Raw genomic sequence first — 20,324 nt, forward strand, 5'->3', positions numbered from 1 at the left:
GCCAGGCATGACCCTGCACGAAATAGTATGTTGTAAAGAACAATTCTAGATTTAAAATAAATCCCAGCTTTAAAAAGTCCTCGGGCTTAAAAAAAAGAAAAAAAGAAAAGCCCCAGAAACTCTACTGGCACAAAGACAGAAGGGCTTGCTTGCCCTGTATTGTGCTGATAAGGTAAAAAGTTTAAACTGTCCATATTTGATTCCACAGCTGAAAAAATAAGCTAAGAGGTTTGTTCCTTTTTTAATTTCTCTGGGCCATGTTTTGCGCGGTGTTACCTGTTTCTGCATCTCTCAGTGGAGATTGTAGGTGGGCAGCAGCATCGCTTCCAGTGTGGCTCTGACCTTCTTGTGTTTTCAGTCCTGCATCGCTAGCTGAAGTCCCCAGAGCAGTTTGCTGCTGGCACTGCGGTCCAGGGCTGAGCCTCTGCTGCACTCGCCTCCCAGCACAACCCCAGCCTGGCAGCAGGGCTGTAAATCCTGGTTTGACTGAAGCAAGTGGAGATTTGCTCTTGACTTCAGTGAGGCCTGAGTTGAACATGGTACGTGTAATCTGTATTCAAATATTTGGCTTTAGGAGCGCGTTGTTCCTGTAACAGAGCTGTTTTGAACACAGGTCAGAAGGCATTTCTACTGACTGCAACTTTTAAACCGGACCTTTGGGAATTTGTTTTTCCAGCTTTGCCAAGTTTGCCACATTCCTTGGACCACCAGGTCAGGCAGGAACACTCCCAGTTCTTCATACGTCCCCTTTGAAATAGTAACTTTCTAGCACATAAGCTGGCTTTTACAGAAAAACCAAGAGTCACTCACAACATTAACTTTAGTGGCAATTAGAATAACATATTCTTGACTGTTGGCCAGATTGTTTAGGTCATAGAGTAAAATATCCTTCTTGTGTAAAGCCCCGCAGGCCTTCCACTGTGCTACAGGGGGGAAAAGAAAAAATAAAAGAGAAGAGCCCCCCACCAACCCTGTTTCCTGAACATGTCAGGTAGAGCAAGGTGTGCTTTCAAGGCTGATCTCTCAAATTTTATCCTCTCTTACTCATACAAGAAAATTGTTAAAGCCATCATTAGAGATGGCTGGTTCACTTAAAAATTACTAGTAATGTATATGTGAAATGCAAGAGCTTCCTCCCCCCCCCATTTAGAATTAATTAGTGATCATTTATCCTCAGTCGCAGTGCCAGCAGCTCCTTTCTGCCGGTGTTTGGCCATGCCCTTGTGCCGTGCACAGACCTCCCGGTGCTGGGTGGGAGCTGTGCGCCCGTGGTGTCGTGCCACCTTTGCAGAGGTGTTCCCTCTACGAATTCCTCCCAGGTCGGTTATTTCTGTTATTTATTTTAAGGAATATAGATAGAAACTGTTGAATTAAGTGCACTATGTCAGTTAATACACATATCTGTGCTTGGTGCTACAAGGTAGCCACTGATCTTTGAAGACCTCAGAAGGTGCCATTGGCTCTGGCCACCAAGAAGACCGTTTGTGTGGATGTGCACAGATGTGTCCCCTTGGAGCCAGGCCCAGCCCCAAAGTCCCACCTGGTCCCGCCACCGGTGCCAGCAGTGCCTGGGCCTCCTGGAGTGACCCCAGACCTTTCGGCAGTGTGCTCGTGCCCGGCTGTGCTGGGGTGGGGTGCTCCTGCAGTTCCTGCCAGCAGGAAAGTTGCAGGTTCAATGTGTGAACTACTGCAGCAGAACTCCTCAGAAATGAGTTCCTGAGGAATGCTGGCGGCCTGCTGTCCTCATCAGGGGAACTGAGCTCACCGCGGGAGCAGCTGGGCTGCATTTGAGGCTGTTCCTCGCTGCATGGACCACCCATCCCCACACCGCCCTGGTGCTTGCTGCCTGTTTTGCTCCCCCGGGCAAGGAGCTCGTGTCTCCCCTGGGGACACCCACACCCCGCACACCCCACTGGCAGTTTTTGGTCAAAATACTGGAGATGAAGGACAAAAACACAAGAAAAACCCCAGATTTTTCTCGGTGGTGTCTGGTTTCTACAAGGCAAGCACCAAGCATGCAGCTCGGCACAGGAATCTGAAGACTGTGTTATTCAAAGGACAGTAACACTGAGGCGTGGCAGACATGTACAATTCCTTCAACTAGCTGAAAACAGAAAAAAAATCTCATTTTAAAGCAATGTTGCATTTGCTAAATAATTTATGCAAGATTCACTGTTGTGTCATTTGACATACAACTCTGTCAAGCAACGGTGCTTTTGAAAAGTTGCCTAGAGAATCAGATTTCCCATTCAACAGGGAATTAAAAAATGTTTCTGGAATTCTGCTTTGCAGTTGGGAATCTATTTTCTTATCTCACATTGTACAATTTATTTTTCCTAAAGCAGTGTGCTAAATTATTTGTTATTGTTGGACTCGGTTGAACAGCTTTATCCCTGGTGTAGTCACAAAGTGTTGGAGTAAAACCAAGGATGAATTTGTCACAGTGTACTCAGCAGATCAGCTGGTCTTTAGGTTAACTGTTAAAAGACAAAATTTCTGCTAAAAATATTACTGAAGGTCCCTTAAACCTCCACGAAGTTTCCTAAAAACTTTCTTCTTCAGGTTGTGGTAAAGTCAGTTCAGAAGTGCTTCTCCGAGGTCTTTGTCGGCAGGCAGTGTGGAAGCAGGTGGCAGTTCTTTAGGTTAGATTTATGTACTTGGACTATTTTTATAGGTTTCTGTCTTATAAAACCAGAGAGTTGACATTCTGATTTATGAACTATCAGGTCTGCACGACATACAGGTTCTGAAAAGATTGAATGAGCTGAAATGTTTGTGATTCCAGTCTGGGATGAGAGGCTGTGAAAAGGTGTGCCAAGGAAATAGGACAAAATGGAAGTGATAATTTAAATATGTACATTAAATTATGTGTGAAGGAAAGCAAAGCTAGCATAGCTTTAAATGTAACCTATTATTTCGTGAAGTAGTAGTAGAAAGAGAACCAGAATTGTGGGTTTTTTCATGCCAATACATTTTTACTTAAGGAAGAGTCTATAAAGCGTGAGGTTCAGTGAACAGCATTTCATTGAATAAACGTAATACAGATATGATTTACAATATGCAGAGCTTAGTGAGTGATACCCTTTATAACCAAATCCTTAAATTCATTACCGCTGTGTAAGTGGCATATCTGATTTGTTAAGAGGAATATTATATCTAGCCCTTAATGGAAATTTTGTAGTAGAAAGGTATGTATAATTTAACAATAAAAGAACCTGGAAATGTGCAGATCAGTTAATTGCTACGAGGGATGCTGTGATACACCACAAGCAGGCATTGATTTTTAATATTTCCATTGCAATTTGAAGGGTATGTCATGTTACGAGTGCTCCATGGAAAGCTGCAGAGCGTTTTACACCAGTTGATATATGTTATCATGTGCAGTGCAGAAGATAGGATAAAATGCGTTCCGGATGGCTAGTGGTAGCAGAGCCCTACTAACGTGTGTGTCTGAATTGCAGTGCTTGCGGTAACCAGTTTTCGTCTCTAATAAATTTTATTTTTCAGCTTTGTTTCATGTTCTCAGCATTGGTTGTCCTTAATCTTTGTGGCACTGATCTAATTTTAGAAATAACTCATCCCTCTGTTCACTGGTGTTTCCTTAATGGCTTAAAGTGCAAAGGCAGCCCAAACCAACGCGGTGGCGTGTCCCTCCCACCTGGCTGCGAGCAGCTCCTGGGCTTTCGGGTCAGCTGGGGTGCAGTGCGGCTGGAAGAGCCAGTGGTCCCATCTCGCTTTGCTGGATGGCTTCTCAGGTGTTCCTGTCTGAGCAGGGTGTATGTGGAGTGCGGGAGTGCGCTAATGCACATGGAAACTGGTGGGTTTTTGGCAAAGATATTTGTGGTAGCCCATGTGCCAAAGATGAAGATAAAAACCATCTGAGAGACGCGAAGGTCAGATGCAAAGCTGTCAGCTCCCAGCTAGGCTCATCTGCCCAGCAAACTGCCTCTCGTTAGTTCAGCGGGACACCTCACGTCCTGGGGTACGTGTGTGCTTTGGGGGTCTCTAGCTAGAGTGCTTTTTTCTTGTTACTAATATTGGGGCTTGGAGGTAGTGGGAAGAGTAGAGCATTGAGAATTAAAATTCAGCACATGCCTTGTCTTTGCGGGCTGTAATTAATCTTGCCAATTTTTAAAGCTTTGAGAATCTGGTTAAGTGATAAAACACTAACAACTTCATGTGACAGAGAGTTAGAGGCTCCTGCTATACACCCACCAGAGCAGATTAGGAGAGAGTGTTTGCAGGATTCGCACTAAGCAGCAGAGAATACAGTTGAGAATTGTTGCACCGCATGATATAAAAACCACATTAATATAATGAAAGGTGTCGGGAATAATGTGAGAGCAGCTGTAATTAAATGTATCTTAATAAGTGCAACATCCTTCTTAAGGCTCTTATTTTTCAGCCCTCTCAAACTTAGAGGATGTTCTTGCTGTTGGCAGGTGGCCTGGGAGGAGAGCTGGAGAGTGAAGCGAAGGACAGCCGGGCCCTGGAAGAGAGGAACAGTGTGACGAGCCAGGAAGAAAGAAATGAGGAAGATGAAGACATGGAGGATGAGTCAATTTACACCTGCGATAACTGTCAGCAGGACTTCGATTCGCTGGCAGACCTGACTGAACACAGGGCACACAACTGTCCTGGAGGTAATGTTAAACTAGCTTTACAGTTCTGACAGGTGGTTAGCTGGGTAATTGGACATAGCAACAGCTTGAGGCCTCAAGTGAGATTAAAGAATTAATAATGTAATTTTACAGTTAATGTAATTTTATTGTGGTGCCTTGGGTAGCCTTTGTTCACTCCTTTAATAAAATTAAAATAAAAGCAACAGCTTTCCAATTGGAATCTGTCAGTAATTATGTTAGGCAAAAATGTTGTGGAGTTTTTCTAATGCTAAAAGTTTCAGGCAGGGTATTTTTCCCTCTCTTTCCAAATGTAGGAAGATTTAAAAAGTTAAATGGCTGAAGTGTGCAAAACTCCCAGGAAGAGAGGCCTCTGAACCCCATAAAAGAACATGATGATTTCTGAGATTAAAATTAATAGTGCGAGTTTTGTAATCCTGCCCTAAAAATACACTGTTGTCCCTAGGTTGCTATTGCATTGCCTTTTGAATTTTATGGAAGTGAGGACAGCATCAGCCTACACTGCTCTTGATTTTACTTTCTGTAAAGTAAGAACAAGCTCAGAGCCTTGGTGTGGACAATTGCAACATATCTTGCTTTTAGGTGGCTGCGTTTTGCATGGCCAGAGGTAGCAGCAGGTATCTGCAGAGCACGCTAAGCTGATTTACAGAGGTGGTGAAAAGCTTTGCGGATTTTACCAAAGATTAAATAAAATCTTAGGACAAGGAGTGCAGAATACGTTCATATGTATTTAAATCAGAGATTCTCATCCTTCACCTTCCTGGATATGAATACTCTGCCATCACTTTTTCCCCTTTGCTCATCTAGAATATTTTTAGGCACTTGCTATTGTAGCAGACAGATAGGTCAGGGCTGGCAGAGGGCAGGAGGGTTATTTTCTCCTCTGGTGCAGCAGTATCCCATCCTCTTTCCTGGGTGCATACTCCTTCCTGGCCACTTAATTTGTTTGATAATTAGTCCATGTTTTCTGCTCTTCTTTTTGGGCATAAGTAAAATGATGCTCAGCCAAGAAAAAATACAGGAAACAGAGTACAGCAAGGGAGGGAAGGAGGGCCAGGCAGGGGCTTGGCTCAATCTGCCTCCCACCCCGAGAGCATCCTCCCTTGTCTTGCTCTGGTCTGTGGAGGAGAGGACTCCCGACTCTTTTTCCTGTCTACTTGATGGAAGGAAGGACAGAGGGATGTTGGGGCATTTCCTCAGCCAGCAGGTGGATAGGGATTGCAGTCCTACACCTGTCCCCCGGCTCCTTGCTCTGTGCTCTCAGTTAAACCCTGCATAGGTTGCAAACTTGAAAGTGCATGAAATTGAAAGGCTGCTTCTTGCAGGGTAATTTCTTGGCCAGCTGACAACCATGGCATTGGCCTGAGGCTTCTGCAAATGACACTCGTACTCTACTGCAGGGTAGTAAGCAAGCAAATGCCATTGTATAGAAAAATCATTGTTTTCCAAACTGGAAGGCGAGGTGCACAGCCAGGGTGGACACTGGTCCTTTCCAAAGGAGCAGTTGTGGGGACAAGCCTCCAGGCACGTCTCCAGCAGCTGTCCCTGGGTGGCTGCTGCTCCGTCACTGCCCCACCTCCTCAGGTGTGCTGGTACAGCCGCTCGTGGTGCTGGGGGGAGCCTCCCCAAAAGAAAGGCTCTTCTAGCCCAGGTGTCTGCTTGGGTCTGGTTCACGGTGTGTCCCCAACAGCTGTAATGGCACAACTTGGGGGAGCGGGGCAGGGCGGAGGGGAGCGGGCGCTGCTGGCGGGGACTTCAGAGGAGGAACGTAAGGTTATGGCTGGTGACCAACAGCACTATGAAAAGGAGCAGTTTTTTTTCCTGAGACAAATATACATTGAAATGTAGCAACCTAGAGATTCTATTCATATCAATACAGTCAGTGTTTTCACACCTCAGTTTTTATTTATCCTCAACATAATATTCTGTTAGTGAGAATAAGAAAAATAAATTATCTTTTTTGGGAGTTATCAAAATAATTTGTTAGTATTCCCATTGCTAATTTTTGATTGCAGGTAACATAATTTCATCTTCTTTTATTGTCTTCACATGTGCTGATGATTTACAAAGACGTTTTGTCATAAAAAGGCACCATATAACTATCTGCATATACATGAAATAGGTGCTAATTATCTCCATGTGAGGATGATATCCTGGTTCCAGAACAAGAGTGTCTGTTTTCTATTTAGTTTAATCTAGTATCCTGAAGTGATTTAAAGTAAATAGGAGGATTGTACTCATATATTCTGGAATGAGACTGTTTCCATGAAGACAATCTGGAATAATGCTTGATATTTACATACCTTACCTTGAGGAAAAAAACAAACACTTTCAGACCCACCAGTTTGTTCAATAGCTATGAGGATTTTTGTTGAAAGCAGGCAAAATGCACATCTTTTTTTCAGTTCATCTGAAAAGACTTGCACCACCTGGGTGAAAATCTAAGACTGCATTAGAAGTGTGCTATATTTACAGATTTTACACCACAAAATAAGCTATTTAACTGTGTCCTTAGTTACCCTGCACTTCTTTTGCCTATAATGCCTGCCTGACACATCTGAGGTTGTAATGCAGTGCCTGACCTCTCTTGGCAAGCCAGGTTCTCATGTCTTAATCTGAAGCAAGGTTTTCAGTTGTGTCTACATGGCTCCAGATCAATACAGGTAATATCTGTAGTGATCATATCACCAGGCTGATAATACAACATAACTAATGACTTCCTTTGGGATACTGAAGTTAGGAAGGTGTAGCTCAGGAGTGTTGCAGGATTACAAGAGATCACTCCAAAGAATAGGATAAACCATCTATTTCACTGGAATCCCTTAGAAATTCATTACGGCGCGCTGAAGTTATAATACAGTTTGAACGCAGCTGCTTTGACATGTAAGGAAGTAACAAACAGCCATTTCCCCCCTCGCTTTTTCATGTATTTCAGACTTGTTTCTTTAAGGACAAAACACTGCTGAAATCTAGACATCTCTGGTAGCATAAGTGCGTGGCATTTCTTTTGATGTCAGTGTAGTAGAGATGTTCTCCTTCTGACAGAATTAGGTGCCTTTTATACCTTTTGCTCATGACTGATGTCTGTGATTGCAGGTTGTAGGATTCCAGTGTCTACGGGGATCTGAAAAGGGTCTAAATGGGGGCAGCTTGTACTGAAAGAACATCACATTTCCTTACTGGCTCATGTCTTCCCTTGTCTCCCAGCTTGCCCCCACAAATGAGCTCTCCTGCAGCAGCCCTGGAAATAGTGCCTTAAACAACTAGCGAGCATCTTCAAAAATACTCCGAGAATAAATAAAAACACCTAGTGTATACACTGGATGTGTTAAGCTTTTAAATTTAATTTAAAACTCACTGGTATCCTATGTCCCCTTAAACTAGAGAAGACTAAATAATTGCCATCGGCATCATGTGCAGTCTTACATGCATTTTTTTGGACACTGCTGTTACAGTGTAGGTGTTGTAGCATGATGCTATCTTGTAGCATTAGTGACAAGAGTAAAGAATTGCATGTGGATTTACAAATTACTGTGTCCTCCAGCCAGCACCAGAGGCTGTATACATCAAGCAACTATTCTGTGATATTTCATTGTCTGGCAGCTGATGCCACATTGTTTGTTGTCCGATGAAAAGTGGCTAAAAAAGCCATGAGATTTGCCATTTTGCCTTTGTGTTTTAATCCACCTGCGATAGTCTGGGTTTAACTCCAATATTTTGTGTTATTTTTTACTTCCTCCGCCCATGTGACCCCTTTCCTCCCAGGGGTCAGAACAGCCTCATGTAAGCTTTTTTCCTTCGGTTTCTCAAGTGAATGTAGAGTGTTTTAAAGCAAATTAGCGCATCAATGAAGCGGACAGAAGTAGGTTTCGGTGGGGTCTCTGAGCATTTCATGAGGTCCTCTTCTGTTGTTGATAACTTTACAGGTTGTCTGTTTCAAACAGCAGCAGAGCTATATATGGATTTTGCCAGCTTGGAAGCAGCTGATTTTTCTAAACTACTGTACGGTAGGAACTAGTTTATAATTAAAGTCTTGCAGTTGCTCCTTTTAAATGCCCTGTAACTTGTACACTAGGCTTACGTTTGAAATGAGGTATTGTAACTGTTTCATGCTAGTGTATAATTTTGCATTTTCTTGTATTTCACCTGCTACAAGAATTATAATTGCCATGCAACCGTATATGCGGGATGCTTACCCAGAAAACCATATACGGCAGCTTGTCAACAAGTGATGGCATCTCATGAATGTTTCTGTCAGGTGGCACTTCGTACTTCCCACTGACAATGAGAGACTTCTTTACATGTATTTCCAAAATCAGCCCTCTCCCAAATTCTAATCTTCAGTTGCATCTGATTGGCAAGTCAGAGATTTTCTCTTTTTGCTGCTGTTGTTGTTGCATTTTTAAATTAATGAATTACTGATTGTCCTCCACAAAAAGAAACTGAAATACAGTTGTGAAAAAGCAGTGTGGAAACTTAATTATACACCTAGTTTATACAGCTGTGTCTCTAATGACCTACTGGCCCTAATTACTGTGTTGTGGCTCAGCCTGAGTGCTCTTATCCTTGCCAGAATTCTGCTCCTTTCTCTTAACCTGACTAGTGTTTCAAGCTAAAAAAAAATAACAAGTTTCCTTTTTTTGTTCTTTTCTGTGTTGTCGTGCTGAAATGCAGTTTTCCTTCTTTCCAGAGGTCGTAGCAGTGTTTTAAAATTGGTACCAGAAAAGCTCAGTAATATCACAAACTGTAAAAACATGGGTTTTCCCTGGAGTCTTCAGTTCTCACTGTCTGGATCTGAAAATGGGCACCGGGGCAGTGTTTGTATTGTCAATCACTCGGAGGGCTCTGAGCGCAGGCTCCTGTCTGTAGTTTGTCCCAGGGACCCCCTCTCCGGGTGCAGGGGCAGCAGGGCTCCCCGGGGCTTGGGCAGCCGCCTTGGCCGCAGTGCCCAGGTGCTTCGCATGTCTCCCTGTACTCAGTAGTTGTGCCCACTGGTGCTGAGAGCTCTGAAACCCCAGATTATGGCAGGGGTACACTTGGCTGGGTGGTCTGGGGTCCAGCTCCCCTGACTGCTGTCATGCAGGTGACGTTTGAGTTTATCTGGAGGTTCCTACCCAGCCTGTGAGGAGGCTCTTTCCAGGACTTCTGCCTACACATACCATACAATTAAGGTGCTGATAAGGTGCTGGGCTGCCTGCCTTTCTCTGCAGGTGCTCAGTGAAATATGTGTTTATCATGTAGAACATAAAGCATATTCCTGTATCTGAATTTGGATCTGAAGTCAAACAGAAGCACAGTTGCAAATTTAATGACAAGGCATATGGTAACCTTTGCCGATACGGTGGGTTTGCAGAGCATCCTGCGCAGTGTGTTTCCTGAGCTGCCACTTGCCGTGGGCCAGCAAGAGCTTCGGCACTGCCTGGTGCACTGGCAGCCAGCACGGGCTCTGCACCCACGCAGGGTGCTGGCATGAGCGGGTCTGCCTACTCCAGTGCTTGTAGTGTAGCATTCAATGTATTGCATGTGTTTGTGAAAGTTGTGCAAAGTGTTGTGCTCCCGTTCTAACAGCGTTGCTTATCCAGCAGATCAGAGGGTCGTCCAGCAGGCGAAGGTAGGTGAGCCCCCGGGCTGCTCCGCTCTGGCCAGGGCGCACAGCCCTGCGCTCAGCCCTTGGGCTCAGGGAGCTGGTGGCAGGGGCTGAGCCTCGGCTATTGTGTCTCTGGCTGTGTCTTGGACTCTGCAGGCATGCCGGTGCCTGCGAGGGTTTGCAGCAGGGGGATGGGACACGTGAATTTAAAACAATGCTTGCTCGCCATAAACACCCAGCTCAGGATTTGCTTTGTGGCCTCATGGGAGGACTCCCAAAAAAAAAGGGGGGCACGGGGGGCGAGCCCCCGCAAGATCCCCAGCCACGCGGGAGCCGGCGCGAGGAGCCGGGCAGTGCGCTCGCGATAAGAGCATGCCAGTGCGCCAGGCGCCGCCCCCCGCAAATCGCCACTGCCACCTTTGTGCCGGGTCCCTTTGGGGACGGTGGCAAGGGAGGCAGCACCAGGCACTGCGAGAGCAGATAGGAGCGCTGCCAGCACGGCTGCGGGCGGTTTGGTTGCATATAACCAAAACCCCTGGTAGAAAGGGAGGTAATGAGCTATCTCTGCCCCTTTCTCAGTCTCCACCTAGCCAGCAGTCATCGCGGACGGCCCAGCTATGCACAAACATTTGTTAGCAATGATGATGTCTTTCCTCAAGCAGTGTATCAGTGTATGTTTTTCACACAGGAAGAACGTTTTCCCTGTCATTTTTAAACATATGGCCCAGTGAGCAGCTGAGGATGACATGTTACCGTGCTTGTATTGGCAAGGGACTGCTTCATTCTTGCTACTTTAATTGAGTTCTTTTATCTACTTTTATCTAGTTCAAGAAGTAGCCTGCCAAGTAAGCACAGGGATACATGCAAATGGATGGAAGAGAAAGTGAGTGCAAGCTTTAAATGAGTCCTCTTAAAGAAAGCACGTGTCCTTTTGAAGTCTTGAACAGTTTGGCACTTGGCTGTCTGAAAAGCCACTCTTGCCTCCCGATACGTTGCTGCATCAGGAATGGGGTGATGAACAAGGACCGAAGCACCCCAGTTGCTGGGAAGCAAGAGGTATCTGATGGGTGCTGGCCGTGAGAGCTCTTGCATGTGGCAGGACCGGCTTTTGGGCACTGGAGCCTGTCCGGCTCCCCCTGCACCGCCCTAGGGCTCGTGCAGCCCTTCTCGGGCACCGGGGCTGCCTGAGCTCTAAACCCTTTCTCCCCCCGTTTCAGATTGCTGTTTGCAAAGGATGACCCATCGCCCATTGGAGTATTGTGTGGGTCTGCGTAGGGCAGGGTTGTTTCTCGGCGTTATAGAAAACTAAGTAAATAATAAATGTTTTTTGAAAAAGAGGAGGGAGGGGTTGCAGTGGAAAGGCTCTTTCCAGGGCTGGAGCCTGCCAGGTGCCGCACAGGCAGCTGTGCCCACGGGAAGGAGGATCGCTGCTGCCCTGAGCAGGTCCCCGCATTCAGGAGGTCGTAGACAAAACCCAATATGTGAAACTCAATTCAGAAATGCAGTGAGGATAGCCTGGAGACTGCAACAGATGCGTGCTTGTTATAAAGTGGCCTTTAATAATGCCTTAGAGAGCACGGTGGAGGGTGTGCTGGGGTTGTCCTGTCTCAGACAGACAAGAGCGTGGATTGTTTGTGGCCAGGGCACTGCTGAAGGGCGCACGTTGTCTTCCTGTGCGTTATTGAGGGACAGAAACATGTTGGCCATATCAACAGCCTTGGCGGATTCAGAGCCAGCAAGATCTGCAGACTGCAGACATGAACAGTGAACAAGAGGTGCACTGAAAGCATCCTTTTTTTCCTGATTTCTTCCCCTGCCCCTTAGCAGACCATCAGGTAAGTAGTCTGATACAAGGATGACCGTACTGAGCCAGCTTGGTGGCCCCACAGTGCTATTTCCTCAGAATATTCTCCTACCTGTCAGCAAATTTATCTGGGCACTTCTTGGTGCATTTTATGTAAATTCCTCAGATAATCTTCTTCCATGAATTCACATTTTGAAGTTTCTCATTGAAGGAAAGTATGCATTTAGCATTTCCTGTGGTGGGGACCCAGAATTTAATTATGCTTTGGGAAAAGTGTCCCCTTTGTCACCTGCTTTCATTTGATACCCTCTGGTTCTTCCAATGGAGCAGACAGTGAGCGATTGCCCCTTTTCCCCCTTCTCCACCTACTCATGCCTGAGCAGACTTCTTTTGCTGCCCCCTCTGCTGCCTCCAAACCCACATATACAATCCTCTTACTGATACTGCCTGTATCTTGACCCAGAATAAGAGACACGGCACGTGGTAAAGCGTGGCCAGAAGGACTGCGAGTGGGTAAGTTATCTCCTTCATTGCTAGTGCCAGAGATGTCACGTTTGTGTGTCCACCCTGGTTCCCGAGCAGGAGGCGAGGGATAGTGCTTGTCCTGGTGTGGAGACCTGGCAGATAGAAAGGTGGTATCTGGCCATGTAGGGGAAAAACAAGTAAGACTTCAATGTTTATTAAGAAAAAAGCAACCAGCAGTGCATTTCGAGCACTCATCACACAGCATAATTTTGCTGTTGGAAGTAGCGGGATTAAAAAAAGTCTTTCTAATGTTGATTTCTTTGAATTTGTAGAATATAATTAAAAAAAAATTCAAAATAGAGGAAGTGGATGTACAAACATTGTCAAGAATTCCTATCTTTCATTTTTTAAAAATAAGCTCCAGAAAAAAATCCCTGCAGAAGTTCTGTAGTGCATATTTGAATGCTTTTGTTGTAGCCTCATTAAACTTGGCTTGTCTGCAGATACAGCTGGCATATTATTAACTGTGCTCCAGGCTTGGGGAAGCCAGAAAGGAGCCTCCGCCCCCGGTGCCGGCTGGCTTTAGGGAAAGGTGCCAGCATGGGTTGGTCCTCTTCAGCTGGCTGGCTTTGGGAGCACGCGCTGGAGCATCTCCGCATGGCCTCTGGGTCCGGGAGCCCAGGGCTCAGCCTGCCCCCTGTGTCAGCTCGAGGGAGGGCTGCGTAGTGTCTTCCATGCCAGCCAGCAGCCGTGTGGCACAGCAGTCCCTGGTGAGCAGGATGGATCCACCAAGGTAGGTGGCCTCCCATGGACAACCTCAACCAGGTGCCTGCGTTCTCCATAGGGCTCTCATGCCTTTCTTTATTGTGGGCTGGCAAGAAGCAAATTAGTGATTGTCTGCCAAGTAGTTTCTCTGTTCTGAACAAACTCGTTATTGGACTGAACCAGTCAAATAAATTGAATAAGGGAAATATTTTCCCTGCACCTGCTGGAGAGGCTGTTGCTCTCCGAGCTGGGTTTGCACATCAGAAGACCTCTACCAGAGGTCTGAGCAGCTTCTGACTTCCTTCAAAGTCGTGGCAACAAGTATGTACCTTTTGAATGCTGTTTCATTCGAGTAATTTTAATAGGTTTTTTTAATACTAAGGTGAATTTTAAAAATAGATTACATAATTTCATATTAAATTCAAAATTGTTGAAAGTATATTCAGTAGAAATTTAAATTAAATAATGTTTATTAACTATAGGTAGTGTTATTCAAACTACTTGCTTATTGCAACCAGCTTTCATTGTCTTAACTAATGAAAAAATTGATTTGGGGTTTTGAGGGCACTTGGTCTGATTGTGTTAAATACTTCCAGGGCATCTGAGCACTTTGTAATCTTAAAACATTTAGTCTAGCAACTCCTTTCTGACACAAGAAAGCACTGTTCTTATTTTTATCATAATGGAATTAAGAAGAAGTCACTCTGATTTGGCTTAAGCTTTGACTGTTACTGGAAGGGGTACTCGTTCCTTCCATCTCCTACCCTATGCTGGTACAAGCTTTGTGTTGCCTTTGGGAGACAACACTGCTGACAATTAAAAGGGTTAATTTTTAGTCTGCGCAGCGCTCCCGGATCTGGTGCCCTATGGAGCTGATGCCAACATGAGGGGGCCAAGAGGTCAGGGTTTGGGGGAGAATTTGAGACCTTCCCCCTTAACAGCCCGAGTTATTTGGGATGAAAAAGACTGTAACTGTGGTTTCACCAGTTTGCCCAATGACATGCATGAGAATGGTGGAAGAGCCAAGGTCTTTGATCTGGGTGGGTTTTGTTGCTGGTGACACCTGTAGCCATGGGGGTGAGCTTCCTCTTGAAGGCGTGTGGGTCCATGTCTTTTTTAGGCTTCCTTGGTATAAGACTGAAAGACTTCTTGCCTCCTCTTTTATGTTGCTACTCAATTACTGTTAGCCTTGCTGAGGAGGACATAAGGAAAGGCTGAAGAAGCCCATTGCTTTTCTCTTCTCCGGGGAATCTGTTATATTAAACATTTGAATAGATTTTTTGAACATAATTCCCAGTCATTTCCTCTACAGTGAACTCGGTTCACTCATGCAGACTTTGTACTTAATGATATCCCTTAAAATAAATGAGATTTTATATAGTTTATATTAAATGGTCATTTTAGAAATCTACATCTACTAATTATTCATTAGAAAATTTGGAAAGACAGAAGTAGAATAAATTCCCTTTATGACCTTGCAGTCTACAGAAATATAAATATATACACCTGTGTTCATTTTCTCTGAGCAAAACTGAATGCAGGTGACTTCCTGCACTCCAGGAGTAGTCTAAGCAGATTTGAATCCCATGGTTCAGTCTGCATCAATAAACCACAGCAACCAATCAAGCCAAAACCATCCCAAAATTCAACATATCTCTAGGACAGTTTGTTAACATTTACAGTAATACTCAGCTTGTGGTCTGTCTCTGTGAGTTCTTCTGGTTGTCTCCTTGGGCCGATCACCCTCTTCCCTCTCCCTGGTGTCTGTGCTGGTGGCCCTGTGTTTCTCCTGGCAGGCTGTTCCCTTGCTTGCTCCTTTCCGGACTGCCACCATCTCCCATCTAGCTGCCGGCAGCCTTCCCCCTGACACGGTGCTGGCATTTGCCCTCCCCTGGCCCCGCGTGTACCTGAGTCACTCCACAGTTTATATATTCAAGTTACACCTTACCGAGTTACTGTGTTCTCCTTGACTCTTGGCTGCAGTTGCTCTTCTGTCTGTTGTCCCAAAGCTGGCTCTTCCCGGCGGCTCCGTGCACACGCGGAGCCTTCTCTGACCCGCCCGCAGGGACCAGCGCCCGCACATCTCCTCGGGGTGCTGTGAGACACCAGGCTGCTCCACCTGCTGCCTGGGGGGCAGGCCCAGCTAGGTTCAGCTGACCTAAAGATGTGTGTTAGCCAAACCTTTGTTCACAAAACCAAGCAATTGTTTGACTGCATCCAGATCCAGCCTGGATAGCTGCTTGAAGTCACCTCACAGCCCTTCTCTGCTCCTTCCTCTCGGCAGACACTTGCCATGGTTTGTTTTACAAGCGCTGTTTCATGTAGGAATTGTATTCCATCAGGTGTTTTAATGGTACCCGGTGTAACTGGGTTTGATGTTGACCAGAGCCTCTGGTACATAGGAATACAGCAGACAGTATGCCTTGCTTTTTATGGAGTATAACTGTCGTCTTTAAGAGGCAGTCACAACACTGTTGCATTCCTCACACAAATAAGACAAATTTAACTAAAAAATTAAAACAAAAGAAAACTAAAGTGAATAGGGTTTTCTTGTTTTATAGCTTAAATGAGAGAACACTGAGTTTTCTGGTTTCCTGACTCTGGAAATGCAAACATCAGGAGAGAAGATGCTCTTTCTCTTGGTAACTAGGTATACACATACATATCCATGATGTGCAAATGCTTCACTTTTTGTTAATCAGTTCTGTTTTGAAAACCTGGCTAGCTAAAATCAGCTGTATTGAAAATATCATTACTTTGGGGAGCATTGGTCTTAATTAAAAGAGTAACGAGGAGAGCCAGTCCTTAAAGCAAGTTGGGGGGAGTGATTTTGCAAATGGTACCGGAGTTGGGAAAAGTGCGATCTGAGTTAGCAAAACTGTCCGCTTTTCCAGCGGCTGCAACAGTAATTGGCCGTGCATGTCCGGATCACCCAGTGACAGGCGGGAGGCTCAGCTCTTGGAGAGCAGGGGGGAGAGCGAAGGAGAATGGGAAGAAAAAACGATTTGTGAACTTGGCCCTTCCGAGATAGCAAGTGCTCCTCTCCCTGTGCCCAGGATCGTTGCTGAGCAGCCAGCAGCTGCATCCCAGTCTGCTTTTGCTGTCAGCAAATGTCACTGGAGAAACCTCAGTAGTTTCAAGGAGCCACTATTTGTACAGAGGGAATAGAGGAAACTCAGGGATAGAAATGTTGTGGTGTGTGGGCTGCTCTGGATTTTACTCTGAGGAAGAAGATCTCCACAAATGTTTTAAATTAGGCTGTCTTGATAATTCTGGTGGTGTGGAGCCCAACCAAAATTTCAGGAAAAAATAAGTTGCTCTGTTAGAGCAGACATGAAAAAAAAAATGAAGGGCTTAACTTTTGTCCTGAGGGTGATAAAACAGCACCACACAGCTGAAAATCAATCTGACCTTCACCCACGTGATGCTGTTGTCTCAGTCTGTCTTTCATTTCCTTTGGTTGAGTGAAGGCCATGGCATTCAGTAGGGAGAAAAGCCAGAGGGAGGTGGGGAGAATCCTGTTTGCTCTGGAAAGGCTTCGGTGCTTGCATAAGTTGACTCTATTAAGAGAGTTGCTGTAAAACTTTGAATATTTTTTTAAATTAAAAAAAAATTCCTTCTTCTCTTAATAGTCGGCAGTCACATTAAGGCAAAGAAGTTATGTGCTGTAAAAAAAAAGTTTTTTGTGATATAAAACATCCTGTTTTAATTAAACCTAGAATTAGTTGGTATTTTGAAATGAAGGCTTCATGCAGCAACAGGAAACCTGCACATTCATTTAAAAACACAAATTTGTACCCAAAGGGGAGAAAAAAAGGCCAATTATTTTTTCCAGAGATATTTCAACATTCTGTGTTGCAGGCTTTGCACAAACAAAAATAAGGTACCCAAACACATATATTTACATATAAATCAATAAACCAACAGTTAGGGTTTGTGTATAAACAATATTATTGATTTTCAAAATAGAGGTACCGTTTCAATTGGTGAACATTTTGCACAACATCCTGCAGCAAGTGGTGCCCACCTCATTTGCCCAAAGACAGAGAATTAACTAAAAGAAAGGGTAAAATTCTGTGCAGAATTTAATCCTATTAAACAACAGCACTGACAAAGGGAAAAACCATGTGCTTAAGCACATCTTGATATTCTTTTTCACATCTTGAAAGCAATTAGAAGCGCAGTTCATAGCTGTTCATCCAGTCCCCTGCTTCTTCCATCCTCCTTGAATTTCAATGCAACGCAGAGCCAAAAGGTGCCAGAGATTTCTTTTGGAAAACAGCAAGTTTTCCACACAGGCTTCACAGAACTAACATTGCTGTAAGTTCTGCCTACCTTAACCTGCAGTTTTCCTGATTGATCTCATCACAGGCAGATAATGTCCTTTCATGTCATAGTCATAAACTACTCTGTTGCTTTCTATTTTTGTGCTATAGATACCCTAGCTGCTGTAGCATGGAGAGAGTTCGGGATATCTGCTGTTTGCTTTGTTCAGTAAGTGTTGCCTGTTTCAGGAAGGTCTATAAGAAATGCCAACTTCTTGATAAAAAGATAAAGACAGAGATCGCATTTAGCTGTAGAGATTAATCCCTGCTTCATGCAGGTTAAGAATTAAACGATGTGTTCATTAATCTGTTTGGGACGATGGAGATTAATTTGTGGCTGTAGCTTTTTGCTTAAGCGTGGTTTGTCTCATGTGCCAAACATTGCGGACACTATTTTACACGGTATTAAAAAACCAAACCAGCAAATGTAAAAGATGTTGGGACCTTTTCCTGGCGAGGTCTGCCACTCAGGTCTCCATGTGGTGTGCCAAAATGCTATTTGCATAAATGTAGAATTGAATAAGTTATTATTCTGATTAACGCCATTAACTGCTTAACTACTGTAGAAATTGGTTTCCAAAGTTGCTTGATGGTAGCTGTTGCTCTCCACATAATTCCATTTGCTGTCTCACTGGGGATAATAGTATGCAAGGGAAAGCAAGAAGGTCAAGGATCTTTTTGTTTAGTCTCTTTGCACATTAAAAGTTCTATTATGTGTTTGTATTGCATGTGGTTTCCAGTCTGTTGGCTACAATGCTTTCAGAATCCATTGATGATGAGTTTGTGAAGCTAAATATATCTTGCGGGTTATGACTACCAAGCTATCGCTTTGTGTAGCAGTCAGGGCCAATATTTAACAAGTGTTTTTCAGGATGAGAAATTTTGAAACCGAGTCAAATGATCTTACAAAAGGGTTAACAGAAATGCTAATACAGAAGATAACAGCAAATGCTTGGTCTGTGCTGGCGGTGGGGGTGTTTGGAGCTGCGCTGTGCTGTTTATGGGGAAGTGGGTCTCAGGTTGGGGTTTTTTAATGGGGTTTTCTGGGGCTGGGGGAGGGCTGTGGTATTGTTGTGAATGACACAGCCGCCATGAATGGGATTGAAAAAAGCGGTGTCCTCTACGGCCATCCCTTTCTCTGACCCGGTAAGAAGTAGGTGCAGCGTGCTGGGGTGGGGCCGTGCATGGGGGCCCCGGGCAGGCTCGCCCCATGGCTTCCCGCTGCCCCCTTGTCTGCCCCCCCGCAGGCGTGGAGCCGCCTCCATCCCCCCCGCGGCTGCCAGGGCGGTCGGGCTCTGCCGAGACCTCGCTGCTGCTCCTTGCCCGACATTTATGGGAATGCAAAACCAGCCTGCAGGATGCAGCCACATCCTAAGGGCTGGCACAGCCGCCTCGCTTGTTTTCTCTCTCCAGCTAGTAGACTGACCTTTTAAAAAAACAGTTTCAGCTGCTGGGAAACACTGACAATAGCTTTAATAGATTTCATTTTGGTATGAAATAGCTATGGTTACATTTTGATAATGTAAACGAGCACCCATAAGTGTGGCAACAACAGTTTGTGTTTTAGCTGATTGTTTCAGGCAGTGTACAAACTCAGGCAGATGTCACTGCCTCCCTGCCAGGCGTTAGAAGAAGATACTAATTTTCTTTTAAAATGAAAGCAGAGATTTTATTTTTTTTAAAGCAATTTGTGTTCTGACTGCATGAGTACCTTCACACCTGTCAGTTGAATCCAGTGTGCTCGCTCCCAAGGGTAACCTGACATCTGGGAACTTCTGCCTCAAGCCCAGACTGATCCCCTCTGCAGCATCTTTGGTATTTTGAGTTGAAATGGAGCTACACCATCACACATCATCCTTTGCGTTATTCTGGTCTGCTCCGGTATATTCCTGCTTTTGTAACTTTTGGTTTAAATCCTGCTCTTGGGCTGTTTCAGGAGTGTTGCAGTTATCTGTAAGCTGTCTTGCTTTTCACCGTGGGGCTGGTAAGCTCAAAAACATCTGCAGGCAGGGTCAATCCAGCTTGCTAGTCTTTTGAGGATATTTACAAAGTTTCATAAGGCTTGGACCGATACCCACACCCATCCTAGATGCAGTGTCTACAGATTTATCCCCAAGAGCCTCTTATAAGCTTTGTTTGTATTACTATCTAGAGCTATCCCACTGCAGAAATCCTCAGGAGAGAGAAGTGGTCAAGAGTACTTAGAAACATCTGTTAAAAATTCAGACAAACACTGCACTGTCACTACAAGCAGTTAGGACAGGGCGAGTGAAATTTATCATGTGGTGCGCTACAGGAAAAAAGGACAACTTTTTTGTTCCTTCACTTTTCCTTAAAAATCCATAGTTTGGTCAGTAGATGTAGGAAAATGCCCCTGTAGCACACTTGGGGTGGGGAGCTGCTTTTTACCAACATCACAAACGCAGCTGAGAGCTAAGCCTTGTGGTCTTACGGTAGTGCTGTTTCCAGAGTATTCTCATTTGATTCATCACATGCTTTCTGCTTGTTTCAAGAAACAAGCATTGATTGTGCAGACCTAGAACGTGGCAACATCAGGAGATAAAGTGACTTCACTGTGACTTTTCTTTTGCTTGCCATACTTAGACAAAAAGGAAGAAGTTGTAGCACCAAATCTAGTGGACTAACTCTCCAACTGGTTGCTGTTTTGTGTGTTGCTACATACTGGATTCAGTGAGTACTTGAAATATTGGCATTTGTCCCCACTGATGTATCATGAA

At 44.8% G+C, this 20,324-nt stretch overlaps 1 protein-coding gene across 1 annotated transcript; it reads left to right on the plus strand.

The window, feature by feature from the left end:
- Nucleotides 1-4,316: 4,316 nt before the first annotated feature.
- Nucleotides 4,317-7,959, plus strand: LOC104466066 (zinc finger protein 423-like). Its single transcript, XM_010079383.1, has 3 exons — nucleotides 4,317-4,359; nucleotides 4,443-4,643; nucleotides 7,737-7,959. Exons 1-3 carry the CDS (start codon nucleotides 4,317-4,319, stop codon nucleotides 7,766-7,768), a joined length of 276 nt encoding a protein of 91 aa, XP_010077685.1. The 3' UTR covers nucleotides 7,769-7,959.
- The last annotated feature ends 12,365 nt before the right edge of the window (nucleotides 7,960-20,324 follow it).

The sequence above is a fragment of the Pterocles gutturalis genome, unplaced genomic scaffold (assembly GCF_000699245.1).
Source record: "Pterocles gutturalis isolate BGI_N339 unplaced genomic scaffold, ASM69924v1 scaffold1304, whole genome shotgun sequence".
NCBI classification, from domain to species: Eukaryota; Metazoa; Chordata; class Aves; order Pterocliformes; family Pteroclidae; genus Pterocles; species Pterocles gutturalis.